The sequence below is a fragment of the Pteropus medius genome, unplaced genomic scaffold, assembly GCF_902729225.1.
Source record: "Pteropus medius unplaced genomic scaffold, Ma_sr-lr_union100, whole genome shotgun sequence".
Taxonomy (NCBI): Eukaryota; Metazoa; Chordata; class Mammalia; order Chiroptera; family Pteropodidae; genus Pteropus; species Pteropus medius.
The window spans coordinates 3,910,314-3,934,196 of record NW_024346667.1 but is presented as its reverse complement, the minus strand read 5'-3'; the positions used below and the strand labels follow the sequence as shown (position 1 = coordinate 3,934,196).

At 41.7% G+C, this 23,883-nt stretch overlaps 1 protein-coding gene across 6 annotated transcripts in view; it reads right to left on the bottom strand.

Moving 5' to 3' along the window:
• Window positions 1-23,883, bottom strand: part of INTS9 (integrator complex subunit 9) — an 81,686-nt gene that overhangs the window by 3,655 nt on the left and 54,148 nt on the right. For all 6 annotated transcript variants that reach the window (XR_005655634.1, XM_039875866.1, XM_039875867.1 and 3 more), the window contains 9 exons: window positions 22,151-22,271; window positions 21,234-21,368; window positions 15,953-16,064; window positions 13,456-13,636; window positions 11,860-11,920; window positions 9,450-9,621; window positions 6,444-6,568; window positions 5,356-5,523; window positions 1,145-1,243 (listed from right to left, as the gene is read on the bottom strand). Coding sequence is in view for 5 of the 6 variants with exons in the window: in XM_039875866.1 (XP_039731800.1) it covers window positions 1,145-1,243; window positions 5,356-5,523; window positions 6,444-6,568; window positions 9,450-9,621; window positions 11,860-11,920; window positions 13,456-13,636; window positions 15,953-16,064; window positions 21,234-21,368; window positions 22,151-22,271 (1,174 nt within the window). In the remaining variant the exon portion in view is untranslated. The remainder of the gene's footprint in view (window positions 1-1,144; window positions 1,244-5,355; window positions 5,524-6,443; window positions 6,569-9,449; window positions 9,622-11,859; window positions 11,921-13,455; window positions 13,637-15,952; window positions 16,065-21,233; window positions 21,369-22,150; window positions 22,272-23,883) is intronic.

Below are 23,883 nucleotides of genomic sequence, written 5' to 3'. Positions count from 1 at the left end.
CTGAGAACCACAGTGAACCTACCCTGCCCTCAGGAACCTCTTCCCTAACAAAGGCCCCAGGGCCTGGTGGCATCCGAGTTGTAACACGTCAGTGGGCGTTCGCATTCAGGATCCCTATTAGCTGGCGGCTCCATCTGGAGTTCCAGTACAAGCAAGCTAATGCCAACTAGCCACATAGCCTCAACACCTTAATTTGCAAGTTATCTTTTATCAAAATTATTTTTAATTTGAATCGATTCAATTCAATATTTTCTGAGTAAATTCTTAATAAACTGTTAGCAACCACAGATCTAGCAACAGCACAGAGGCAAAAAGGACTGTGGGGTCAGACCAATTGGTTGAAACCCTTCTGGCTCTGGAACCTTTGTCAAGAAAATGAAGGTCAGAGAAACTGCCTATAAAATGGTGATGAGAGAATTTTGTGAAGATTCAAAAAGACACTGCACATTAAGGACCTAGCACGATAACATGCAGTGGTCCAGAAAGAACAGTCCAACACTGAAAGTTCTTCTGAGCTTAAGCTTAGGACGAGGGCTTAAAACAGCTCCGCCACAAGCAGTAAACGCACCACGAAAATGGGGCCTGAGGTGCTGGGGTGACGGTGCTGTTCCCCAGTGTGTGGAGTCCGTGCACCAGGTGCCCAGGCCCTTGGGCACCGACTGCAGCATGCAGGCATGCTTTATATTTCCAGGCCTCCTATGGGAAGGGGCTGTCTCTGCTGCTTTTTAAGTCTCCCCACAGCACCCACCTAGTGCCCTGCAGCGCTCAAGGTGAGTGCTTGATCGGCACTGGTCTAATGAACGTGCCAGTGGGAGCTGAGCGATGCCACACTTTCAGAGCTGTGAGCAGCACTTAGGATGATGTGTGGCCCTATCTCTATGAATAATAGTTTCTCTTCCCTTCTCTCTCCAAGGCATGCGGCCAGAGAAATAAGTAGTGAAGAGTTTATAGGCAGTGCCCTCTTTGTTTCACATCTAATCCATTAGTCTAGTCTCTTGATTTTTGCTGGTTTGGGACACAGTGTCCTAGGAGCTGGCTGGAATGCTAGGGCCTTTCTGGGGGTGGTGCTTGTGGTCATAGTTTTCACAGGCCCTGGAGAATCCTCATGGATTCTAGCCCAGCCTTCCGCCACACCCCACGATACCTGAAGAACATGCTTGTTATCTTTAGTGTGCAGCACGGCCGAAACGGTTGCCAAGGAAATGCCAGGCTTAATCTCCATGGGTACCAGGGAATCTGCAAGCTGGAAACAAACAGGAGTTTCGGTCAGGCTCACTCTAATTTGGGGCGGGGCGTGGCGGCTGAAGCTCCTCCCTCTGTGTAGAGCTCAGGGATGGATGGGGACACCCAAAGGTCAGCTTACTATGGCCACCAGGCTAGCAGCACCTCATGTCCCTGCCAGCCTGCCAGGAAAGGTACCAGACACCGTGTCATAAAGCTGAGCCTTTAAACATTACCATTATTCATTTTCTTTTCTTTCAAATTTTTATTTACATTATTGCAGTCTAAAATGACCAAAAAACTTTAAGGTAAATTAAAAATAACTTAAAAATATATCATGCAGATTATCTCTATATTAATCTTGCAACAAAAGAGAAGACAGGAAATGGGTGGTGGCAGCGGATACACTGGGCTGAGAAGAGGAAGAGACCTGGCCCAGACTTTGGAGCGCTTTTCCAGAGGCCCCTAAACGCTGCAGTCACCCAGCTCAAGCACATGCCATCTCATGTTGGGATCTCAGGGTGCCAACCCCTGTGTTTCTCCCTCGTCAGTCAACCCCCAGATGATGACGTGCCGACGCTCTGCCGAGGGTTCAGCCTCTGACCCCCCCACAACCTCATCTACATCTCCCAGGGGCTCCCAAGCGACTCTCTTTCTCCAGTAGCTCTTAAAAACCTCTAAGGGCTCCCGCAAGCAGCCATTGAAGAGATCTGTAAATGTAAATCAGTGCCCCCTCTTCTCATTCTTTTTTTTTTAAGAAATATTTTCACAAAAGATTTTAGTTAACATCTAATGGGCTTATATTGTTATTTTAAAATGAATTAGAAAATATTTTTAAATGTCTTAGTTTTAACTTCTAATATAGCAAACATCAATAGATATCACCCACATAAACAAAAGCTCTTTGGGGCTTTAATTTTTAAGAAGTCTTGAGACCAGAAAGTTGCTAGCTTAGCATGTTGAAATTTAAACCTAGGCCTTCAACCCGAGCCACTGCACAACACTAAGCTACAAAGTAAATACTAGACAAAAATAACCCAAAGACACCAGTCAGTCTCTCATTTTGAGATGAGCAAAATGCAGAGAAAATGAAAAGCAAAATCACATTAAACAACCATAACAAGAAGTGGGATGGTTAGCTCCACATCTACAACAAAACAAGAACTTGGCTCTTTTTTGGAATGGAGACTTGCGTTCATCTCTCCCCCATTATCAATGCCAAATTACTGAAACAAAACACATCCCAGCACAGGCGACATCAACTTAACGTGTTGGGCAACTGAAGTCTACAGCAAAGAGCCGTTCTTTCTATCTCCGGCCTTCAAGAGGACATGTGGGCAGAAGAGCCCCAGCCAACTAGCAGGAAGACCAAGCTGATGACCCGGGATCTGCAGTGGCACAGGTGGGAATGGGCAGGTCTCAGGGTCAAAGCTACGAGTCTCCTCCTACAGGATTTGGGGGGGTGGGGGGCGGGGCGGTCCATGAAGGACAGAACAGGGTGCTGTGCACCTCACCCTCCAAAGTCAATTCCTTCTCTGGCTCAGTGTCTGTCACAAGGAAAACAGGCAGATTTATTCTTCTGGTGATTTTAAATGGGAACAGAAAAGCTAACATGGACTATTTAATCATGAGTGAGGATAAATTTGGGAATGAAAAATGCCAGAAATTTTTTAGTAAGATGGTTTCTCTAGAGATGTTTTCGTATTTTTGTCTTTGTCTTCGGAAACATTCTGGCCTCCTTTTGCATTTTAGTATTGAAAGCCGGCACACATGGAACAGGTTCCTTACACTGGGGGCCTCCAGTTTCAGCCTGCATCTGGAGGGCTTGTCGACACTCAGACTGCTGGGCCCACTGAGGAATGCGGTGGGCTGAGAACCTGCGTTTCTAACAAGCTCCAGGGGCAGGCTGCTGCTGCTGATCGAGGATTACACTCAGTACCACCACGTTCCCAGCAGGAAGGCTGCAGGCTGGGCGCCTTCCTGCCACAATAACTGGAATCTACTTGGGGGCTCGACTCTGAATTAGGTTAAAGGACAAAATACATAACATCTGTCAGGAACATGCTTTGGGGAACACAGTGATCATCTGAGGTTTCTTCAGAGATGGAAAAGGTCTTTCCCTGCCTGTTGAGATCACGTCAAACTGAATAACTGTCCCTATATCAAAGAACGGGGTGAGATAATCCATGGGAAGTGCTTAGTACTTTGCACAGGGAGGGCTCAGTGAACATGTTATTTTCATTATAATTAAATAGGGGAACCAAGGGGCTGGGCCGGTGAAATATGGAAAAAAGATAACCTGAAATTCAGAGCCAATCGAAATTTTATTCTCTTGGGTCTTGACAGGATGTGGCCAAAAAGGGAGGGACACAGGAGCACCTGCTGCGAGCTAACTGCATGTCGCCCAGGGCACCCAGCGACAGGAGATTTGGGAGAGGCAGCCCTGGCTACCTCCCTCACGAATGAGCTGTAACTAGAGAGAAATGCAAGTCCACTGCTTAGCCAAGAGACACGGTTTGAGCTGCTGCGTTCATAAGCTCCAACAAAAAATGTTTTTCCTTTTAAAGAACTGGCAGGCCTCAAGCATCCAAATGACCCTCGAAGTAGTCTACCTGAGAAGCCGTATCCACCTTTCTACCAGTTTAATGCTTAATGTGTTTGTGACTCACCTTTTAAAAAAATTATCTTTATGACCAATTACGGCTCTAAGAAAACTGATATCATTGCTTCAAAGTTATAATTTTGTTTGGGCTGAAATCACCTAGCTTGATTACTTCATCTTGATCACCAATCAAAGACAGTATTTTTGATTGTTCCCAATAGTCAACACCTCCCCCTCTTAATGGGTGACGATTTGCTGGCAGTGACTACATTTGCCACGCACTCCAGGCTCTCAGGTGGGCTGACCGTGGCAAGCCTCGTCCTTGCCTGCTCTCTCCACACTGGCCATCTCTCCAGCTGGCTCACAGGCAGCACTGCTGCTCCCTCATTCTGGCCACGCACTGGTTGCTGAGAGCACGCATCCTGCGATGGCTCTCTCCCAAGGATCCATGAGTGAAACAAGAATCAATACAAAATGTGGATGATTATCTGCTTATGTGTGTCCTAATGAAAAACAGGACTGCTTGCATTAAAAAATATCTCGTTTGCTTTGTGTTGCTGAATCAATGTTATCTAAATTAATTCTTGAAATTCGTTTGGATCACCTTTATCTATTGCTCTTAATTTAAAAAACAACTTAGGTTAATTCTGGAAAGGACTAGATGTACTGAAAACTGGGTCCCTACTAATGGCACCCGGCCTTGCTCCACCACCAGCCTTTGTCAAGGCCACGGAAGTGAGCACCTTTAAGGAACTTAGACTTCAAATCCAAGATCTGGATATTATTCTGAACTTCAAAGAGAATTTTGGGGACACTGCTTTTAATTATTAAGTTTTCCTACCTCTTTTTCACTGTTTGTTAAAAAACATGTCTCAGGGGGCAAAAGGAAGACAGAAGTAGCTTCCTACAGAGCTTTCTAGGCTGTCACTGAAGCATCTGAGCATTTGACTCTTCCTGCCTTGCCCTCTGGCCAGCCACTCAGGCACAGCAAACCTCGACTGTCCCAACTGTATGCTATGCTTTTTAACTTTTTCTCCATTAAAACAGGCTTTTATTTCATATAACTATAAAACATTTAGACTTTAATAGATCATGCTAATAAAGCAAAACCTTTATACTGTAATGTATACAAAAGTTTACATTGCTTATGTTTTGGCAACTCTTATCTCCTCCATTTCTGAATTTGGTGAAACTCGACCCTCACTCATAAACGAGGACCAGGAAGCAGGAGAAAGCCCCAGCCCTGAGGTGGCGAAGGACAGAGCTGGCATCGGCGTCTGTGTTCTCTGAGGCTCTGGCCTGGGTCCCACGCAGAACGTTAATAAAAGCACCAGTTCTGATGTTAACGGCTGTTACTTCACTACTTAAAAAATGAGAAGGCTCTGAAAAATCCTACCTCTGCCCACTTATTTGCGTAGGGTCTATGTTCTTTGGTTCATCCATGTCTGACAAACCCAAAAGAAACCCACAGTCGTCTTCTAGAAATTCAAGCAGAAAACCCAAATTTAACCACAAGAAGGAGAATGGCTCACCTCCGGCATGATTTCGATCTTCTCGTACCGCCGCTTGAAGGGCAGGGCGAGGACCTCGGCTCGCCGATAGGACATGGGCGGCGGCTGGCAGTCGATCATCAGGTCCATCCTGTGGGACTGTGCTGGGGGCGGCTGCGTGTACTGCTCAGGACAGACCACGTGCAGGGGCTGAGGAACCAGCGGGAAAGGGCAAAGGGAGAGGAAGACTGAGAGGAGGCCGGGAGGTGAGGCCCATCCCTCCCTCAACTAATTCTATCTTCCTGGACGCTCAGGCTCACCACTTCCAGGCCATTTTGAACTCTCCTTCTCTCACACTCAAGTAACCAGGGAAAGGAGAGATGAGTGGGGTGGCGGGTGTGAGGCGGTGAGAAGAATAAAAATTTCAGGGTGAATCCCTGAACTGCCAGCCAGTCACCCCTGCTCTCTCTACACTGCCCTGTGCAGATTTCTTCCTTTTATCTCCCGCTGCCCCCCAATTACTGCTTCCCTTTCTCTACGGCTAAAAATGCAAAACAAAAACAAAAACAAAAAAATAACAAGAACAAAACAAACAAGAACAAAACCAAAACAAACCTCTAATAAAAAGCAAGATGACACCGTTTATGGTACTAACCCGAATGTACAACAAAGGCCCAATCCATGTCTCAGTTAAACTGTCTTCCAGCTTGATGAATGTTTCCAGGAGGGGGAGCGGACAATTTACTTTTAACCGGACACAGATGGTCCCCATTAGAAATAATTGCGGTGAACACACGATGCAATATGTACGTATGCGTAACTGTTGAATTTTACACTTGAAACTTATTGGATCTTGTTAACCAATGTCACCATAATAATAATAATAATAATAATAAAATAGCTGTTATGCTGCTTCTACTCTTGATTTCTTTAGAATGAACCTTCTTTCAAGGTGTACAGCTTACTACTTTGAAGTGTGAAAGGTAACTAATACATGTTACCTCTGCCAACGCTAAGAAGTGAGAACAAGACTCAGCGACGTACCCCTCCCCTCACACCACAGGTGCGCAGCCCCAGAGGTAACGGCCAGGGACGTAACGGGAAAACACTAGCACCATTTCCTTGGTTACCTGCACTTCTTTAAGCAGCTTTGACACTTGGATGAAATTCAGTCGTGTATCAATGGGGCAGTAAATGCATTTCATGGCCAAGGGCTGGTAGGGAGCCAGTGCTTCCAGGTATGAGAAATCAGGTTCTAAGGAGAACACAAAAAAGATCATTTAAAATGCAGGCAACAGAGTTGCTGCTGCTAAGTGAGGGGGTGGCTGGTGTGGTGAGGAACGTGAGCCAGCAGGTGAGTGCACTGAGGGTGATGGGAGCTGGGTTCCTCGTATTGGAGAGAGAAGTCATTTAGAGACAGGGAAAGGGAGAGACTAGAACGAGCGCTCGAGGGTGGAGGTGAAACTGCAGGCTTGGGTGAGAGCTCAAGGTTTTCAACATAAAGGGACAGATGAGATAAATGAGGGGATAAGTAAATGGGCAAGAAGGGAAAGCTCTCCTTTGCAACAAAATGCCAACTAATAAATGTGAAAGAAATGATGAAATTTTTAAAAATCACCATTTGGCAACTATCACAGTAATAACTTACTCAGCCCAGAATCATCAATAGATGCTAAAAAAATTAGATAAAAATCTGGGGAAGACCCAGATACATACATAGTCTCAAAGCGTTACCCCACAATATACAAAATATAAAATGGTGACTTCAGAGTGGAGAAATCTGGCACAGTCCACTCAAATCAAGTACTCCAAGTTAACACCAGGTATGGGACAAATCGCATGTCACCTACTTGTCAGGATGAGCTTACAAGAGGACAAAAGGACCCTGACCTTGTAGTTAGCAAAACACTTCTGCTGAGACTGTTGAACTATCAGCAAAACTCAAACTCAGCACATTGTGACAAGGGGAACCATCCTTATCTTAATGGCTGGTTTGTTCTCTAAGAGTCACTTACTGCAGCCTGCTTGGCAGGGAATGTTTATTCCACCCGAGGAAGCTTCCCACCTTGAGCCAAAAGAACTGGCTCATTCCTGGTATGAAAAATGAACTGGCTCATTCCTGGTACATTCCCAACATAGCTTGAGCCCCCACGGGGACACCACTTCTTACAGCCCTCAGGCTTACACTCATCTGGCACATCCGGTGTGTTGACGGTAACAGAACTTCTAGATTTTTAAATTACAACCCCTCCAGTGGATTCTGTCTCCCTAAGAAGAGGACCCAGAAAACCCTAGCACAGGATGCGTGGGAGAGATAACTGACCCCCCATTTTACGTGTACTGTGCAAGTTGCGATTCCCACAGTCATTGTAATACAATTGGAAGTAGTAGTCCAAAACCTTCCTCTGACACCAGCAGACATCACAAATGACAGAACTTATATTCTGGAAGCCCAATAAACCAGTTTAAATTCATTAGCTATTGTTGTCATGGACCATCGCATAGTCCTTGACTTCTTAGTTGGCTAAAGAAAAATTTATACTATAACGAACGCTTCTTACTGTGTCTATGTAAATACTGTGCCATCTGTCTTAGCAGAGTCAACAGCTCAACAAGAACATGACACCCTTAAAATCCTACTACAGACAATGTGCTCCGGAAGACCCCCTGCTTAGCAAAACTAGGCAATGGTGAGGTTCTGGGTGTCATGAATAGATGTTTCATGGCTGACATCCTCTGTCTTTGGCCAAAAGGGGGCCTGGGGAAAGCAAAGCAACCCCCGACAGCTGCTTTTCGGAGCTCTCCTGGCACTTTCTGCTAGGTGTTAGCGGAGACTGGCCTGGCCCTCATGCTGGCCATGGTATTCTGTTGGATATAAATAATTTCACAAACACTGACACCAGATAAGGCCACTCAGTGACCATGATGGATTAAGACGAAAACAAGATTCCTCCATAATCACGCTTGGACACAAAAGCACACTGTCCAAACCATGAAATGAGCCTTCTCGGCTCCTTTCTGCTTGCCTTCCAGATAAGAATCATTAAGACACCCAATCATAGCACTAACCCTGCTTCCTGACAGCACCCAGTCCAGAGCAACGGCCCGCATCCAGGAACCCACCTCAAAAACACCTAACACAAGCTCAAATCCATATGAAGTTCTTTTTAACAAGCTCTGAGATGCCCAACGCCTCCCCGTGGCATGTTCTCCCTCCCTGCAGGGAGTCGATGACTCCAACTCTGTTCAACCACTGGTGTGTTCCTGGTGGCCTCTAGCTGAGGGGCACTGATACTCCCTACAAACAGGCTCAGCACAAGAAAGGACCCACGTGTCCCTGACCTCAAAGCTTCGGGCACAACTAGACTCTATTCCATCACCCAAGTCTCAAAAGTAATTAGAAAACCCTAAGACGGCAACTGATACTTTCTCAACAGCCTTCATGCGCCAGGCAGTGTATGAAGTGCTTTCTTAGAATGGTTCACTAAATGCACAGGGCTGCCCAGGAGACAGCCATCGATAATCCCACTCGGCAATGAGGAAGACGCGGCTCGGAGAGCTCGGGGAACCGGGCCGAGGCCACAGTAAGGTGGACCAGGCTTCAGGTCCGAGTGTTTTACATCATCTCCCGTCTGATGTTCAAATCCCAAGGCTGCCTAAAGACCTTAAATTGATCAAATAATACAGTGATTAAGTAAAACTCTTTCTACTTGACCTCATTAAAGGATTTGTTTTATTCTGAGGGGTTTGTCTCCAGAAGAAAAACTGCAAGCCAGAGCAAACTCTAATCAAAGGAGAAAGATCAAGCTCAGGGAATAATTCCTAAGGTAGAACAAGACTGGTGACTAGAATTCCAGCAGTTTTTGAAGCAGCTTACAGAGTCCTATCTAAAGCAGCTCAGTAAAATCTGTCTCAGGGAAAAATCTACAAAAACAGGTGTGAAAATTTTGTCCGGTACATAGTCACCTCACAGTATATTCTCCTTTACCAACTCTGTCCCTTGTGGTTTATTTTTTGATATTTATGACAGAAGTGTTCATATTTACGCCTTCTTGTAAAATTCACCCCAGGGTCTCTATCTGGTAGGTGCATTCAGTGACGGTCCCAGTGGAAGGGGCAGGCTTTTGTTTATTTACCTGTGAATATGACAGTGTTGAGACTAGATTTTCCCCAGAGCTCCATGAAATGGACCACGTCCCCAAACCGGAGGGAAGGGTGCCCCGTGAACACCACGCACGGTTGCCTGAAATCGTTGCTGAAGTCGCCGTGGATGCTGGGGTAATGCTTCAGCTTGTTGGTCTGAATGAGCTAGAATAGGTGTATAAAAAAAGCACGCAAAGAGCTATTAGCCGGCCTGGGTGGAAGGAAGAACAACATGCGGGTGGGGGCGGGGACCAGAAGGAACTTAAAAATACATACAAGTCTTATTAAAATTAGCTAAAGATTGAAATTTTTTCAATGTAACTTTCTGAACAGATGGGACCTTTTGGTAATATTAACATACTCAGTGGAAACGTATTCGGCTTGTTAGGGCCTGAGGCAGTGTTACTCTTCCTTTACACTTCCCAACGCTCCGAGCCCCGACCCCAGAAGTCCCCAATGTCAGTTATTGTTTGAGGTACAAGCAACCTTCCCAAAACACGTGAATCAGAGTTCTGTCACCAGTAAACACCTCACACATGAAAAATCTTTTGAGAAGTTATAGCTGTAAGTCACTGGGAGATGAGATGTCCCCATGACAGAGAGCCACAGTAAGTAGCAGGCCATGCACAGCCTCAAACCCATCTCCAAACTGTATGTTTTGAACCTAAAAGGCCTCCCTTTTAGCACAACCCTTGATAACACCCTCCCAGCGTCAGGCCCGACCCAAGGCGATACCATATAGTTACAGCATGGACAGCATCTTCCAATACTGCTCAGAAACTCTGCCTGCTGCCTCAACCCTGCCCGCCTCCCACTCCAGCATCCGAAGGTCCGATGACAAATATCTGGACCTCAGAGACCCTAAATATCAACTAAGCCAAAGGGAGTTTTTCCTGGAGATGCTGCTTAATGGAAAAAGAAATGGTCTGTGACACAGTTTAATCTTGAAGCAATGCCTAATAAATTAGAGGGGAGCTCCATCAACAACTTCAAGGTCAACCAAACTCACCCCAATAGTGAAAATGTGGCCAGAAGGGGACGGTCCCCAAATAGAAGCCAAACTCTGTTCACTTTAGAGATTAAATCTTTAATTCAGAGAGATCTGCCTTTATTAGTAAGACCACAATACCACCATGCCATCTTAATCGGGTGTCACATGCTTGGATGGGATGTGCATAGGAGAGATAGAGCAAACACTGAATTCCCACTTTCCTTCCAAGTTACATGCAAAAAAAATGACATTCTTTTTATAACCTAGCTGGCCAAAATCATTAGTTGCCCCAGTTAAATGGGAGAGCGGCTGTCTAAAAGACTAATAAGTCTATTGTATCCAGAGACGTCAAGGAGATGAATGGGATTCTAAGAATAGCAGCAGGTCTCTGCACATAACTTAAGTCACATTCTAGGCATCACTTCTAGTTCCTGCACTTCTCCTGATCAATGCATAGAAGCTAAGATAAATTCGCTTTTTTTTTTGGCCAACTGGATCTACCTTTCCAGCTGACTTGTTACATTTGACCATCCAGAATTATCTTGTGCTTTATCAGATACTGCCAGTTTCCTAAAGTGGTTATATTGCTTTAAACATCTGGTAAAAATGTATATGTAACAAAAAATTGGGAGTAACTCTGTTGTCTAAGAGAATGGTTAAGTACATTATAGTATGTTCATATGATATGCTATGGCATATATTAGGCAGCAATAATCATGATATGAGGCACATAGAAAAATGTCCATGATACACTGTTTGATTAAAAAAAAAAAATAAAAACAGTGGAAACAAAACTGGGTACATAGCTATATAAAAACACTTATCAGTCTGTGGAGGAGTCTTTTCTATTTTTTAAAAATTGAAAAATGATAGCAATAAGTCTAGTTGATATCTCTCACTATATAGTTAGAATATTTTTCCTTATGATGACAACTTTTAAGATATACTCTCTTAGCCACTTTCAAATATGCAATACAGCATTATTAACTATAGTTACCATGCTGTACATTACATTTCCATGACTTATAACTGGAAGTTTGGACCTTTTGACCCCATTTTTTAAATTGAAATGTTATTGTCATCATTAAAACCTTACATCTATGATGAACATAACTGGAAAGAAGACTTTGATAATAAATAAATCTGTTATGCCAAAAAAATTAGTAGTAGATATCAGAATGAAATTCCTTGCCCAGTCACTAGAACAGAGGTAGGCTATGAGGTGCATAAACACACTGGGAACAGTGTGTTAATAAGGAAAGAAAGTAATGAATCTGGAGTTAAAGTACTTCACTGTTATCTCGCATAGATTACCTAAGGATATTTTTTAAATCTAATGGCCTGCTATCTCCATCCACATCCATTTATCTACATGTCTTTTTTGCTTTGACTCAATAATTCCATTTTCTTACCTCTGCATGAGGAAAAGGCGGTTCTGGGAGATACACCTTAGTCTGTTTGTTGTGACAAAGCCTTAAAGAGGAAAAACAGATCGGCATGTTAGGTAAGGCACACAGGGCCATCTGTTGCCACCTAGTGGTAGCAGCGCAAATACCAAAAATTAAAGTTTATTTGAAATTTTCCTGCCTGTGAATCTCACTGAATAAAAGCCAACGAGTGTCTACGGAGCATTTAGGACATAAGCCTCTTGTGAGCGTTTTTTAAGACTTTAAAATTCTTCAATACTTTTCTTAAAAGGAACTTTTTTATTATGGAATAATTTTAAATTTACAGGAAAGTAGCATAGACAGTACAGTGTTCCCGTGGATCCTTCACTCTGTGTCCTGATGTGAATACTGTACATGATCGTGACATACTTGTTAAACTAAGAAATTAATATTAGCATATTACAATGAACTGAATTCCAGACTTTATTGGGATTTCACCAGTTTTTCTCCTAATGTCTTTTTTCTGTTCCAGGATCCAATCCAAGACACCGTTAGTGGTGATCAATATTGAGGAGAAAGTGATATACCTCTTTCAGAGACATGACTTTCTGTCTTTCACACCCACCAAGCAGCACCGGTAACTCAAACTGGAGAATAACTAACGATCTGAGACAATGAATGTTTTAGGTAGTGTATGTTTTACAGTCCTCCTGACAAACATCAATAATATGCACATGGGATGGAGAAGCCTGTCTGACTGCAAATACAGAAAAAAAGGCCTTGACCACAACTAAAAGGGGGAAAAAACATCTTTAAAAAAGTGTGCATGTTGCGGGGCAGCATATGGAATATGTTATGACAGAATGAAGTACAAATTCCTTTTTTAATTAGAAACTTCATGGAATATTATGTCCATTAGGCCACCTCCCCGCTAAAAGGGATTAAACATAGTGTGTGTGTGTGTGTGTGCGCGTGCGTGTGCGCGCGCGCGCTCCTGAAGGCTTGGAAACACCACTCTAAGGCACTACTAGGTCAATTGTAAAAGTTAATCTATTTCCCTCATCCCTCTTTTTTTGGCCAGGTGAGTTAGATTCAAACATGCATCTAAATAATCCTAAAAAGGTTCACCAACTTCATATATTGTTCAATAATTTACCCGCCCTAGCATTTGGTCAGAAAATTCTCAGCTGTAATAAAACTCAATTTTGTCAAATATGCTATTGAAATAAAAAAAATAGTTTTTCTTATCAGATTTGCTATTATAGACAACATGAGCTAGGGCTTTAAAATTCGTTTAGCTTTTAGAAGGTAACCTGACTTTGTAGCAGTCAGAGGGTACCAAGTGATAGGATAAATGTATAACATTTTTGTTACCAATTTGGAAAGTGCTGGCTAAGTTAAGTCTATCTTGCATCCTTCTTTCCTTGATAATTACTCTTCTAAACTCCAGCCATACAACAGCTTTGGTTTTCATTAATACAATCTTCACATCACAGATATGGAAAAAACAACAAAATGAAAGTTTCATAGTAATGTGGAGAAAAAATAGGATCATTTCTATTTTTATTGCCTCAATATACTAAATTAAAATAGAACTGAGAGAGAAGAATATGGACATACCACTCGGCAAAAATCTGGGAAAACTCAAGCGAACTGTTAGCCACGGGAGAGATGAAGTAGAAAGGGATGCTGGTGAGGCCGGCGGAGTCGATGTACTGGTACAGGCATTCCAGGAGGTCATAGATCACTCCGGAGGGGTAACAGGGAACGAGCACGTTTCCTCCATTGCGGACTGTCAGTGCTAGAAAGTTGGAGCCAGAGAGAAAATAGTATCAAAAGAACAGTTTTATAAAAGTGGGATGGAACTTTTAAAATAATATTGGGATTTCTTTCACTTTCCTACTTCTGTTGGTACAATTCGCTTTGCGTGTACGATAATCTGCTTCTTCTGAAGAGCAGCATGAGAGTGGGAGAGCACAGAGGGGACCGGCAGCTGAGTTCGTAACGGATGTCTCAGTCCCTGGGAACAGGGTGTGCAATTAAGGGGTTGAGTCTTAAAGGTTACCAATGGCAGCCGAGCTTCAGGACAGACCCTCCAAGCTCCTCTTTTTAGAGTCTGCTCAAAACTTTGCTGGATTTATCTCTGTTCGGTCTCTGACACTGATGAATGACCTATAAGGAAATAGGCCAAGTTTTTCCATTTGACTCATTTTAGTGACATTCTTTCATTAATGTTTTGTCTGTAAGAAAATGCTCCATACTTTAAATACTTAAAATAAATGATCGAATGAGGAACTGCAACTTCGGGGTATAATCACATTAGATATTATAACTGGCTTAAAAAAACCTAAGCGACTTTTGAAGTTTGTTTGTTTGGTTTTCAAAACAAACTGAAACAAACAGCAGCACCTTGAGTACTGGTTGACTTGCTATTACTAGAGAATGGTACAGTGAAGAAAACCAAAGTCACTGGTCAGGCGTCAAGAGGGCTGGCTCTAGGCCTCCCTTTGCCACATGCTGTAGGACCTCAGGTAAGCCACTACAGCCATGCTGGGCCTCGTTCCCTCCTCGGTTATATAAGAGGAGTGAACGAGATCAGTGGTTTTGAAGCTTTAGTTTGTATGAAAATCACCAGGGAACATGTTAAAAATTCAACTTTTCTTCTAGGTCTCTCCTCTTCCTAGAGGGGCTGACTTATTAGGTCTGTGGCAGGGCCCCCAAATATGCATTTTTAGTAAGTGGCCTCATTAATCTTGAGGCAAGTGGTTACTGGACCTCATTTTGCGAGACGGTGGATTAGATATAAGGTCTCTTTTAGACCCAGAGTTCTTTATGTCTATGACTCTAGATTATCAACAAATACACAGACCACAGATTCTATTTGAAATTGGTCCAATAATTTTTCCAAGGTAAGAATAAATGCCTTTAACTCAGGATCAGCAAAGAACAAAAAAAAAGACAACGCATACTGGCATGGCCTAGAGAGATGTCAAAGGACGGTGACTTCCACGTAAATAAAAGGCGACCATCTCGTCCGCCAGTGCAGAGGCGACACCGCTCATAATCACCACGAGCGACGGCTCTGAGCTCATTAACACCCCTCTTTGGTAACTGTTATGGACTGAATGCTTGTGCCCTCCACCCCCAAATTCACACGATGAAGCCCTAACTCCCTATGAGATGGTATAAGTGGGGGAGCCTTTGGGAGACCATGAGGTTTAGATGAGGACGGAGACTCCATGATGGGATTGGTGTCTTTATAAGAAGAGGAAGAGACACCAGGGCTGCTTCTCTCCACTATGTGAGGACCAGCGAGATGGCCATCTGCCAGCTGGGAAGAGGGTCCTCACCAGTACTCGACCATGCTGGCAACACAATCTTAGGCTCCCAGTCTCCTAGACAGTGAGAAATCAATGTCTGTGGTGTAAGCCCCCCCATCTACAGTGTTGTTATAATGGCCTGAGCTAAGACAGTACTCAATCTGGTTTTCTGAAAGAAAGATAACATTCCTAGATTTTATTGACAATTATACCCAAAGAAAAACAAATTTCTTCCAGGTAGCAAATACTCCACAAGCCTATCAATTTAATTTTTCCCTAAAAGAATAATAATAATAAAAAAAAAATACCAACCAAATATTAGTGAGGAAAAAATACACATATTGAGAGTATCACTGTTGTGAATTCAAAGTACATATACAGTCTTTTCTGTGCTATTACTTACAAAACAAAGATGTGATTTTTCCCTTGTTTGACAACTGCCACCCTATACGTATCCCTGCTCCACCACCAAATCCCACCCCAAAGTAAGAAGATTAAATAAGAATTTTCTATATAAATCAAGGGAGAGAATGTTGAGTATTTGTTGTATAAAGTGCTAAATATTCAAATTTACTACTTTAACAACTGTGTTAGGCACTGTCAGATTCAAGTTGCTTAAGATCCACTTTTGTTGACCACAAGTTTTGAAGGATAAGCAAAAAGCCTAGGAATAAATGGGGAAAAGGCCTTAAAGGGGCATCGGAGGGTGTGAATATGAAGGAAAGGGGCAACAAATTCTAAAGGTTATCACAAACTAAAGGTAAACACCTGACTGCTGAGGCGGGCTGCACACGTACCCAGGCTGCTGCAGAACTCGCCCACCATGCCATCCGGGTTCGCCGTGGGGATCTGGGTAAGGCCTGTCAGGATGAGGACATCACTGTTTTTGAGAGAAGCTTGGTCCATGGGCTGCAAAACCAGAGAACTACGCTTAGTAATTTAAAAAGGGATGTTACCTATAAACAGTAAAGGAAAGAGAATGAACACATTGTTCTTTCTATGTCCAATTCATCCATCTGCTCATGTCCTCGGATGAAGTCTGTCACTGAAGAGTGGCTGTCCAAGTGGGAAGGGGGCTCACGGGAGAAGGCCCCTTATGAGGGTGATGAAAAAGTTCTAAGTATTGACTGGGGTGGTGAGCACATGGTATCAAAATCCACAGAACTGTACATTTAAGATCTTTGGGTTTCACTAAATACTATGCATATCTTTCTGTAGACTTAATCGGGTTGTCATGTGGAGCCATAATTCTCAAAAGTTAAGAACTACTGACCTAAAGGAAACATATAGTGGAGAGCACACTCTGACCCTGAGAACATTATCTCTGACCCTCAGCCACCAATATTGCCTTCCTTTGAAAATTAAATGCCTATAATAAAAAACAAAAGCAGTCCTACAAGATGAATCCCACCAGGTTGGAAGTTATGATACTTCATGATCAGGTCAGACTAGATGTTTGTTATTTTAGCCCTAATAACTCAGAGACATTTCTTGTCGATTCCCAGGGCTACTGTAAAAAAAAAAAAGAAAAATTAAATAAATAAATAAGCTTAAAAAGCTTTTAGTGACACTCTCCAAACGAAGCTGACATCACCAACATTTCACCACCAAAGGGCAAATGTATATATTGCTGGTGTCAATGGCCACTCGGCAGTTTCAGTGGGAACATTTTGTTCAAACACACAAAAACAGAGAATTCCATTGAATCAAAGAAACAGAGAATTCCAAGAATCAAAGAAAAACACCTTACAAAGTGAACAGGTACAATAAAGCTTGTAGAATAAAACTTAGAGAAGCCCTAGGCCCGGGGATGCTGTGACTATTGTGTCGGTCCTCTGCTAGTTTCTACTGGACACTTTGCACAGGGCATTAGAAAAAGGAGACCCAGTCTCTAGGTCCTAGGAGCTTACAATCTAGCTGAAGAGAAAACACATGTGTACAATGAAAAAAGGATTTTTCAAAAAGCCATAGAAAATACAATGCAAATTTCAAGAGTCGGTACTGAGTGTATAAATGCCAAGAGGAATGCAGATTAGAAAGCTGCACCAGGCCAGCTGAGGTTACTCATATGTGCTTTTTGGCCGATGAAGTTTTGGTTCTAATCTTTTTTTTTCCTTCTTTGGCAAGGAATTTAAGAGTCAATTTGAGCACAACCCAGGTCACTGAATTTGGAATGTGTCCGTGACACCCGTTCCCTCTGGCACACCAAGATGTCCTTCCTACAAGTGCCCCAAGGCCTCCAAGACATTCTCTACCAGTACGAATCACACTGAACTATAATTTCCTATTGACTTGTCTGTGTCTCCCAAAGGACTATGAAGCTCTCTGAGGGCAAGGATTTGTATCCCTATTGCCTAGCAAAACACCTAGCACACACCAAACACTACAGAAACATCTGCTGAATAAATGAGTGCATGAAAAGCACATAGTCTGGTAGGAAATATGAGAACATTCCATCCTGGGAAATCGTGCACTAAAAGTCAGGAAGGTGAGAATAAGCATGCCAACTGTGGGAGGAGGGCCTGGGCGGGCAGAGGAGAGAGCACGGCAGCCTGAACTGACTTGGCTAGAATGGAAAGTCTGCTTTGGGGCTGAGAAAAGAAACAATGAAAACAGAGAAAGTATAATTGGTAAAGGGCCAAAAGGTCAGAATCATGACAACTAATAGGGTAGGCAATAAGAAGTCAATAGTTTGAAGCAGAAGAATAACATTTTTTTTACAATAATTATAAATGACAGTGAGGTTGAGGATATTGAAAAAGCAGATCTACATGACACCACAGAAATCAGCAGACATTTGGGAATGGATTCGACACATCTGTATATTTGAAAAAAAGGGAAAGCTGCTCAACTTACCTAATGAGACTAATGTACCTTAATTCCAAAGAAATGGAGAGAGCACAAGAAAATAATGCCTGGGTTCGTTTTTCATTTATGAAGGTATATTATAAACTTCCATAAAATACTGACCAACTGATTCCAGGAAGGCATTTTAAAAAGAATAAATTGTGATCACGTAAGATTTATCCAGAGAATGTAAGGAAGGTTAAACGGGAGTCAAGGTAACATTACACTTTACTACATTAATGATCTAAAGGAAAGAAGTCACATGATTCTCTCACAGACTCAGAAAAATCATTTGATAAGGCATTAACATCTTTATCGGATGGATTTAAAAACTCGGAATATTAGGAAAAGAGGAGAAACTCCTTAAAATAATAAATAAAAATGTACGGTAAGCATCATATTTAATGAAGAAACTACAAAAGCATTCCCTTTAAAATGTGGTACAAGACAAGGATGCCACTACCATCACTTCTGATTAATATGGGACTAGAGATGCAAGAAGAAAAGATATAAAGATTGGAAAAGAAACGACAAAATTGTTACTTCTTTGAAGATAATATCATCAAGATAAACATTAGAATCAATATGAGATTTCAGCATGGTTACTGAGTATCAGATCAATTTAAAGACATTAATACAGAGACCCTGTGCTCAGTAAAGGCTAATTCTCTTTCTCTTCTGTCTGAGATGCTGCACTTTTTTTGGCCTCAATTCTCCTCCTAACACCCCAAACAGTCTTTCAGGACCATTTCTCTTCCTTCCACTGTTTATTGGTAAATGTCCCCTACAGCTCAGTCTTTCACCCCCGTCTTTTATTTATATACTTTTAAAAATCTAATGATTTTCCAATTTGTCTCCATCTATGCCTTCACAGCCATGTTCCAGCTCTGTATTTCCATCTGTCCAATGTTCTCTCAAATTCCTATTAATCACACCCACTACTCCCTTCTAAAACAAACCCCCCACCACCAGCTCTGCCTGTCAAGTAGACTAGTGTCCTTAGCATTCTCAGTGTCATCCAGGCATGAAATCTGTCTTGTATTTTTCCTTCCCTCAAGACAGTGGGCATTCAATATATTTCTTAAAGACCTGCCAATGTTTTCTTTAACGTACCTTCCCACTCTTAACATCTCAAGCTTAATCCAAAGTTTCATTCCCCTGTGCTTATTAGATCATTAGAGCAGCCTGCTATACTCTCTCTAGCTAGTGACGGTTCCAGTCAAGTAGACCGGTGGTTGGGCCTTTTATGTAAAGTTTCACTTTAAAGTATAACCGTTGTAATGATGTGTAAGCAGCCATTAATAATCTATAAAGAAATGGGTATGGCTATATTCCAACAAAACATTATTTACAAAAACAGGTCAGGGGGCAGGGGACAAATCTGGTCCACAGGCCACAGTTTGCTGACTTCTGACGTAGACTATCAAGTTTTTTCAAACCAAAACTTTTCTTATCCCTGCTAATTCAAAATAGAATCCAATTATCTGGGTAAAAGAAAATCTAATTTATTCTTTTTTACATACAATACTGGTTGCCAGCTAGAAATTAAAATTAATTACTTAAGTATGTTGCTCATTACTTTCAAAACCTTATTTTCCCTTTAAATTTATGAACCTTGTAAGAATAATTTACTGGAAATTACATCCATAACACTGTAAAGACTTGGATTTAAACAGGGCAAATAGGAAGAGTTGGCAGCCAAGTAATCTTTGTCTTTCATGGAGGAATATATCAGGAATGATAGAAGCTGCCAATAAAAAATTTTGATTCAATGAAGCGGATCAAGATGACATTGAGGGGCTTTTGATTTCAATGAGCGGGAAAGGCTCAGAATTCTGCTAGCTATAGGAAAAAATAACAACTCGTCCTCTCTAGACCTTGAGATGAAACTTATTATAAAAAGTATGAAAAAAAACAATGCAGAGTGGCAGCTCAGAATCACTCTACTGTTCTAGACTTACAGCAGCCATTCTTTTCCCTTATTAAAATGGGATATGGACTTCCCCAAGTCATCTGCCTATCTACCCACCTACCTACCTACCTACCTACCTATTCATCCATCTATCCATCCACTCATGTACCCACCTACCCACCCATCCATCCATCCATTCATCCTCTATCGAATCTCCCTTTACAAACATAGAAAGAACCAGGATTTATGAAACGAATAACAAATTCTTTGTAAATGCCTAAAATGGAATAAATGATGCATTTATAACAATGTTTATGTACTTAGCTTCTTGCCAAAATGACTGTTATGAATGACTAACAAAACCTTCCAATAGTTTCCCTCTACAAATTAAAATCCGAATTTCTCATTATGGCCTACCATGTCCTACAATGACCTGGCCTCTGCTAATCTCTTGGACATCTCTGCTAATTACACTTCGTATGCGGCAATCACAACCATCTTCTCTGCTCTGTGGACATGCCCAGCCTCTTCTGGCTTTAGAGCCCTTTGTCTGCCATGTCTCTGTAATACTTTGCCCTCATAGCTTTACATGGCTCATTGCTTCAAGTCTCAGTTCCATGGAGAACTCCCCAGCAGCTTTCTCTGACCATCCAATTTAAACTAGTCTCAATCACTCTATACATAACTCCACTTTGTTGTTTTTAGTATTTAGATCACAATCTGATATTACTTTGCTTATTTATTTTCTGCACGCCATCCACTCTCCATACATAGGCTGAATGTGGATCCATGAGAAGAGACTTTGCCTATGAGTCACCACTGAACCTTTAACACCTGGAGGAGTGCTTGACACATAGTAGGCCCTTAGGAAACATGAAGCAATTAATATCTGCTGAGTAAACAAGTGTCCATGTCTGTCCTTCATCAGGCTATGATTATTAGAAGTGTTGGGAAATCTCAGAGTTCTAGAGGTGACCCAAAGGCAGCAGGATCTTACAGAGGAACTTATGATCCTAAATGTTGGCACGTGAACCCTCTATCTTGGATAAAGGCTATCTGTAGAACACAATTTCAGTGTCGCAAGATGAATAAGCTCTAGAGGGCTGCTATGCAACATTGTACCTAGTTGACGATAATGCCTTATACAGGTAAAAATTTATCAAGAGGGTAGATCTCATGTTTTTACTACAATTAAAAAAAAGCATCTGAAGAAACCAAAATTAAGAAGTTTTAAAAACAGCTGATGATACTCTGAATATATTATGAATTTGGGTTAAATAACCAAAAAGCTGAGTTGTTAAAAGAGAATTTAGAGTTACCTGGGGATGTGTGGTAAGCAAGGAGGATCCAGAGACGTAAGATACTTTCTCATAATGGGACTGGATAATCCAGTTGGAACTTCCAAGGGCATAGCCAGAGCTTAGAGGAGTCACCTGGACCGCACCAAAAAGCTCCTAAAAAAGAAGCACAGCAAGAATGTGTGACGAACCTTCAGCAATGCAGTGATGTCAGATAAGTTTGTAGGAAAAAACAACAGAAATACTCTTCTCCACTTAGAAACAGAAACTACTTCAAAGTTTAAAGTAAAACGGAAAGATGGTAGAGAGTACGTAGCAGACACAGAAAACAATCCTATAGTCTTTACTTGTCACCTGAGAGTTTCAGCCCATCCACATGTCACCAGGCATCCAATACTCATTAAAAGGCAGAGATGATATATTACCAAATAAACCAGAGAGACAAATACTTTGGTTTTCTTTTCTGTTTTTCTCTTCAGGTTAGGTGTGCGCCTCATGGTTGCTCTGTACTGAGTGGCTCTGGGCACAGGTTAGCAGAAACGGGAACCCTTATCATTATCAGGTCAGAGCTCAAAAGTTATACTTGCCAATCGCTTCTTGATCTCTTTTATGCTCTCCATTTCCTATTTCACTTGTCTGAAATCTGTAAAATAGCACCCACTATTCTAAAGTGAATAGAATGAGATGCCTTTCTTTTGACTCATTACATGCTGGTCTTTCGAATGCTAGCTAGTGACGGGGAATGTAAGGTTAGGAGAGAGCACCAATAAGAATCTGGGAGGAATGGAGGAAAGGACGAACACTCTGTCTTTTCACCATGAACTAGTACAAGATTTGTAGTGACTGAATGGCTTATAAAAGGGAACTATGGGATCCTACCAAAAAAACAATAGGAATCAAAAGCATTTATTAATTAATAAAATCATACCAACACTCACAATTTTCTGGGAATATCCCACCAGCTGGATTTTACTAAGGGCAGAGTTCACCTCTTGCATCGTATAACATCTTCTCCAAGTTGACACTTCCACTGCATCCTTGAGAGGAGAAGGCAACAGCCTGTAAATGTATCATGTTGTCAGTTCTTTATGTTCTCGAGGATTCCTTTCAGGTAATGTAGCCATTGTATCTAAGTTGTCCAACTTACTGGTGTAACTGTTCATAGGATTCCTTTGTAATCGTTTTTATTTCTGTAAAGTTGGTTGTACTGTCTCCTCTTTTATTTCTGTTCTAGTAATTTCTCTTTTTTTTCTCAGTTATCTAGCTAAAGGTGTATCAATTTTGTTGATCTTTTCAAAGAACCAACTTTTGGTTTCACTGATTTTCTCTATTATTCTTCTATTCTCTATTTTGTTTATCCGGCATATAGCTGGGTCTTTTTTTATATCTAGAATGATAATCTCTGTTATTTGACTGGACTATTTAAGCCATTCACATGTAATGCTATTATTGATAAGATGGCTTCTGTTTGTTAATTTATTTTTTGTTTTACATATGTCTCATGTCATTTTTGTTCCTCTATTTCTGCTTTACTACTTTTTTTTTAATAGTTAGTGAATATTTTCTGATGTAGTCTCTTAATTTCTTTCACAATTTTTCTTTTTTTTTTTGTTATTTCCATAGTGGCTGTTCTAGGGCTTATCATATACATATTAATATAGAGCATTTCTATATGACATCTCACACTCTCTTCCCTGTTGACAAAAGATAAATGAAATAAACTCTACTCATGCGCCTTCAAAGCTATAGAAATGGACTGGGTTAAACATAGATGAGGTTTGGCATAAACAAGGAAAATAAAACATGATTTTTAACCTTTCAGACTAGCACCAGGAGCATCCATTAAAACAAACCAACCAACCAACATATGTCATTAAAAAAACACATTACCATGAGCTCTAATACAATCAAGAACAGACCTGAAAAGTGACTTCCCTGAGAGTCTCTGTACGATATAGGTGAAGGGGTTTTTGTTGAACTGAACATGTACATTAGCTCTGCTCCCTCCTGAAATATCACCGAATAATACAGTAAAGGGCTTCACACACGCATATACACTCAAGGAAAGAGAACAAGAGAAGAGACTATAGCAATATCATTTTAGAAAGAGGAAAGTAGGACAAATGATAACTGACTTAGCAGACCAGAAAAGTTCAATTCAAGTAACTTCATTTATGTTACAGAACCCAGCAACTGGAAATAACAAGTACATCTGGAAGCGAAGTTGAAGGTGGGCCTAGGAACAAGGGGATTTGTTGAAAAAACTGATCGAGAAATAGAACCTTCCAGTTCTCCTCATCTATTTCGTATAGCTCAGCAGTTGCCCCTTGCCCTCCCAGGCATGTTACCTGAGGGTATTCTCTGGAGACAGTGAAAATGAGATTCTGGATTAGGGGATATCATCGACTACTGGAGGCAGCAAAAGTTTATGTACTGACAGTAAAAATGTTCTTCTCATATGGCTCCCAGAATACTCTCAGCTAGGCTTATATCCTCCAGGGTAGGAGCCTGGAAAAAATTTCTCTGAAAAATTTGATCAGCACCAAGGAAAAAACTACACTGAAAGATACATGGTAGGGGCGGGGGATTTCACAATGAAATCACCAAACCAGATTATGTTACGGTAAAGTCTAGAATTCAACAAGACCTACTCTTGGCACACAGGAATTCT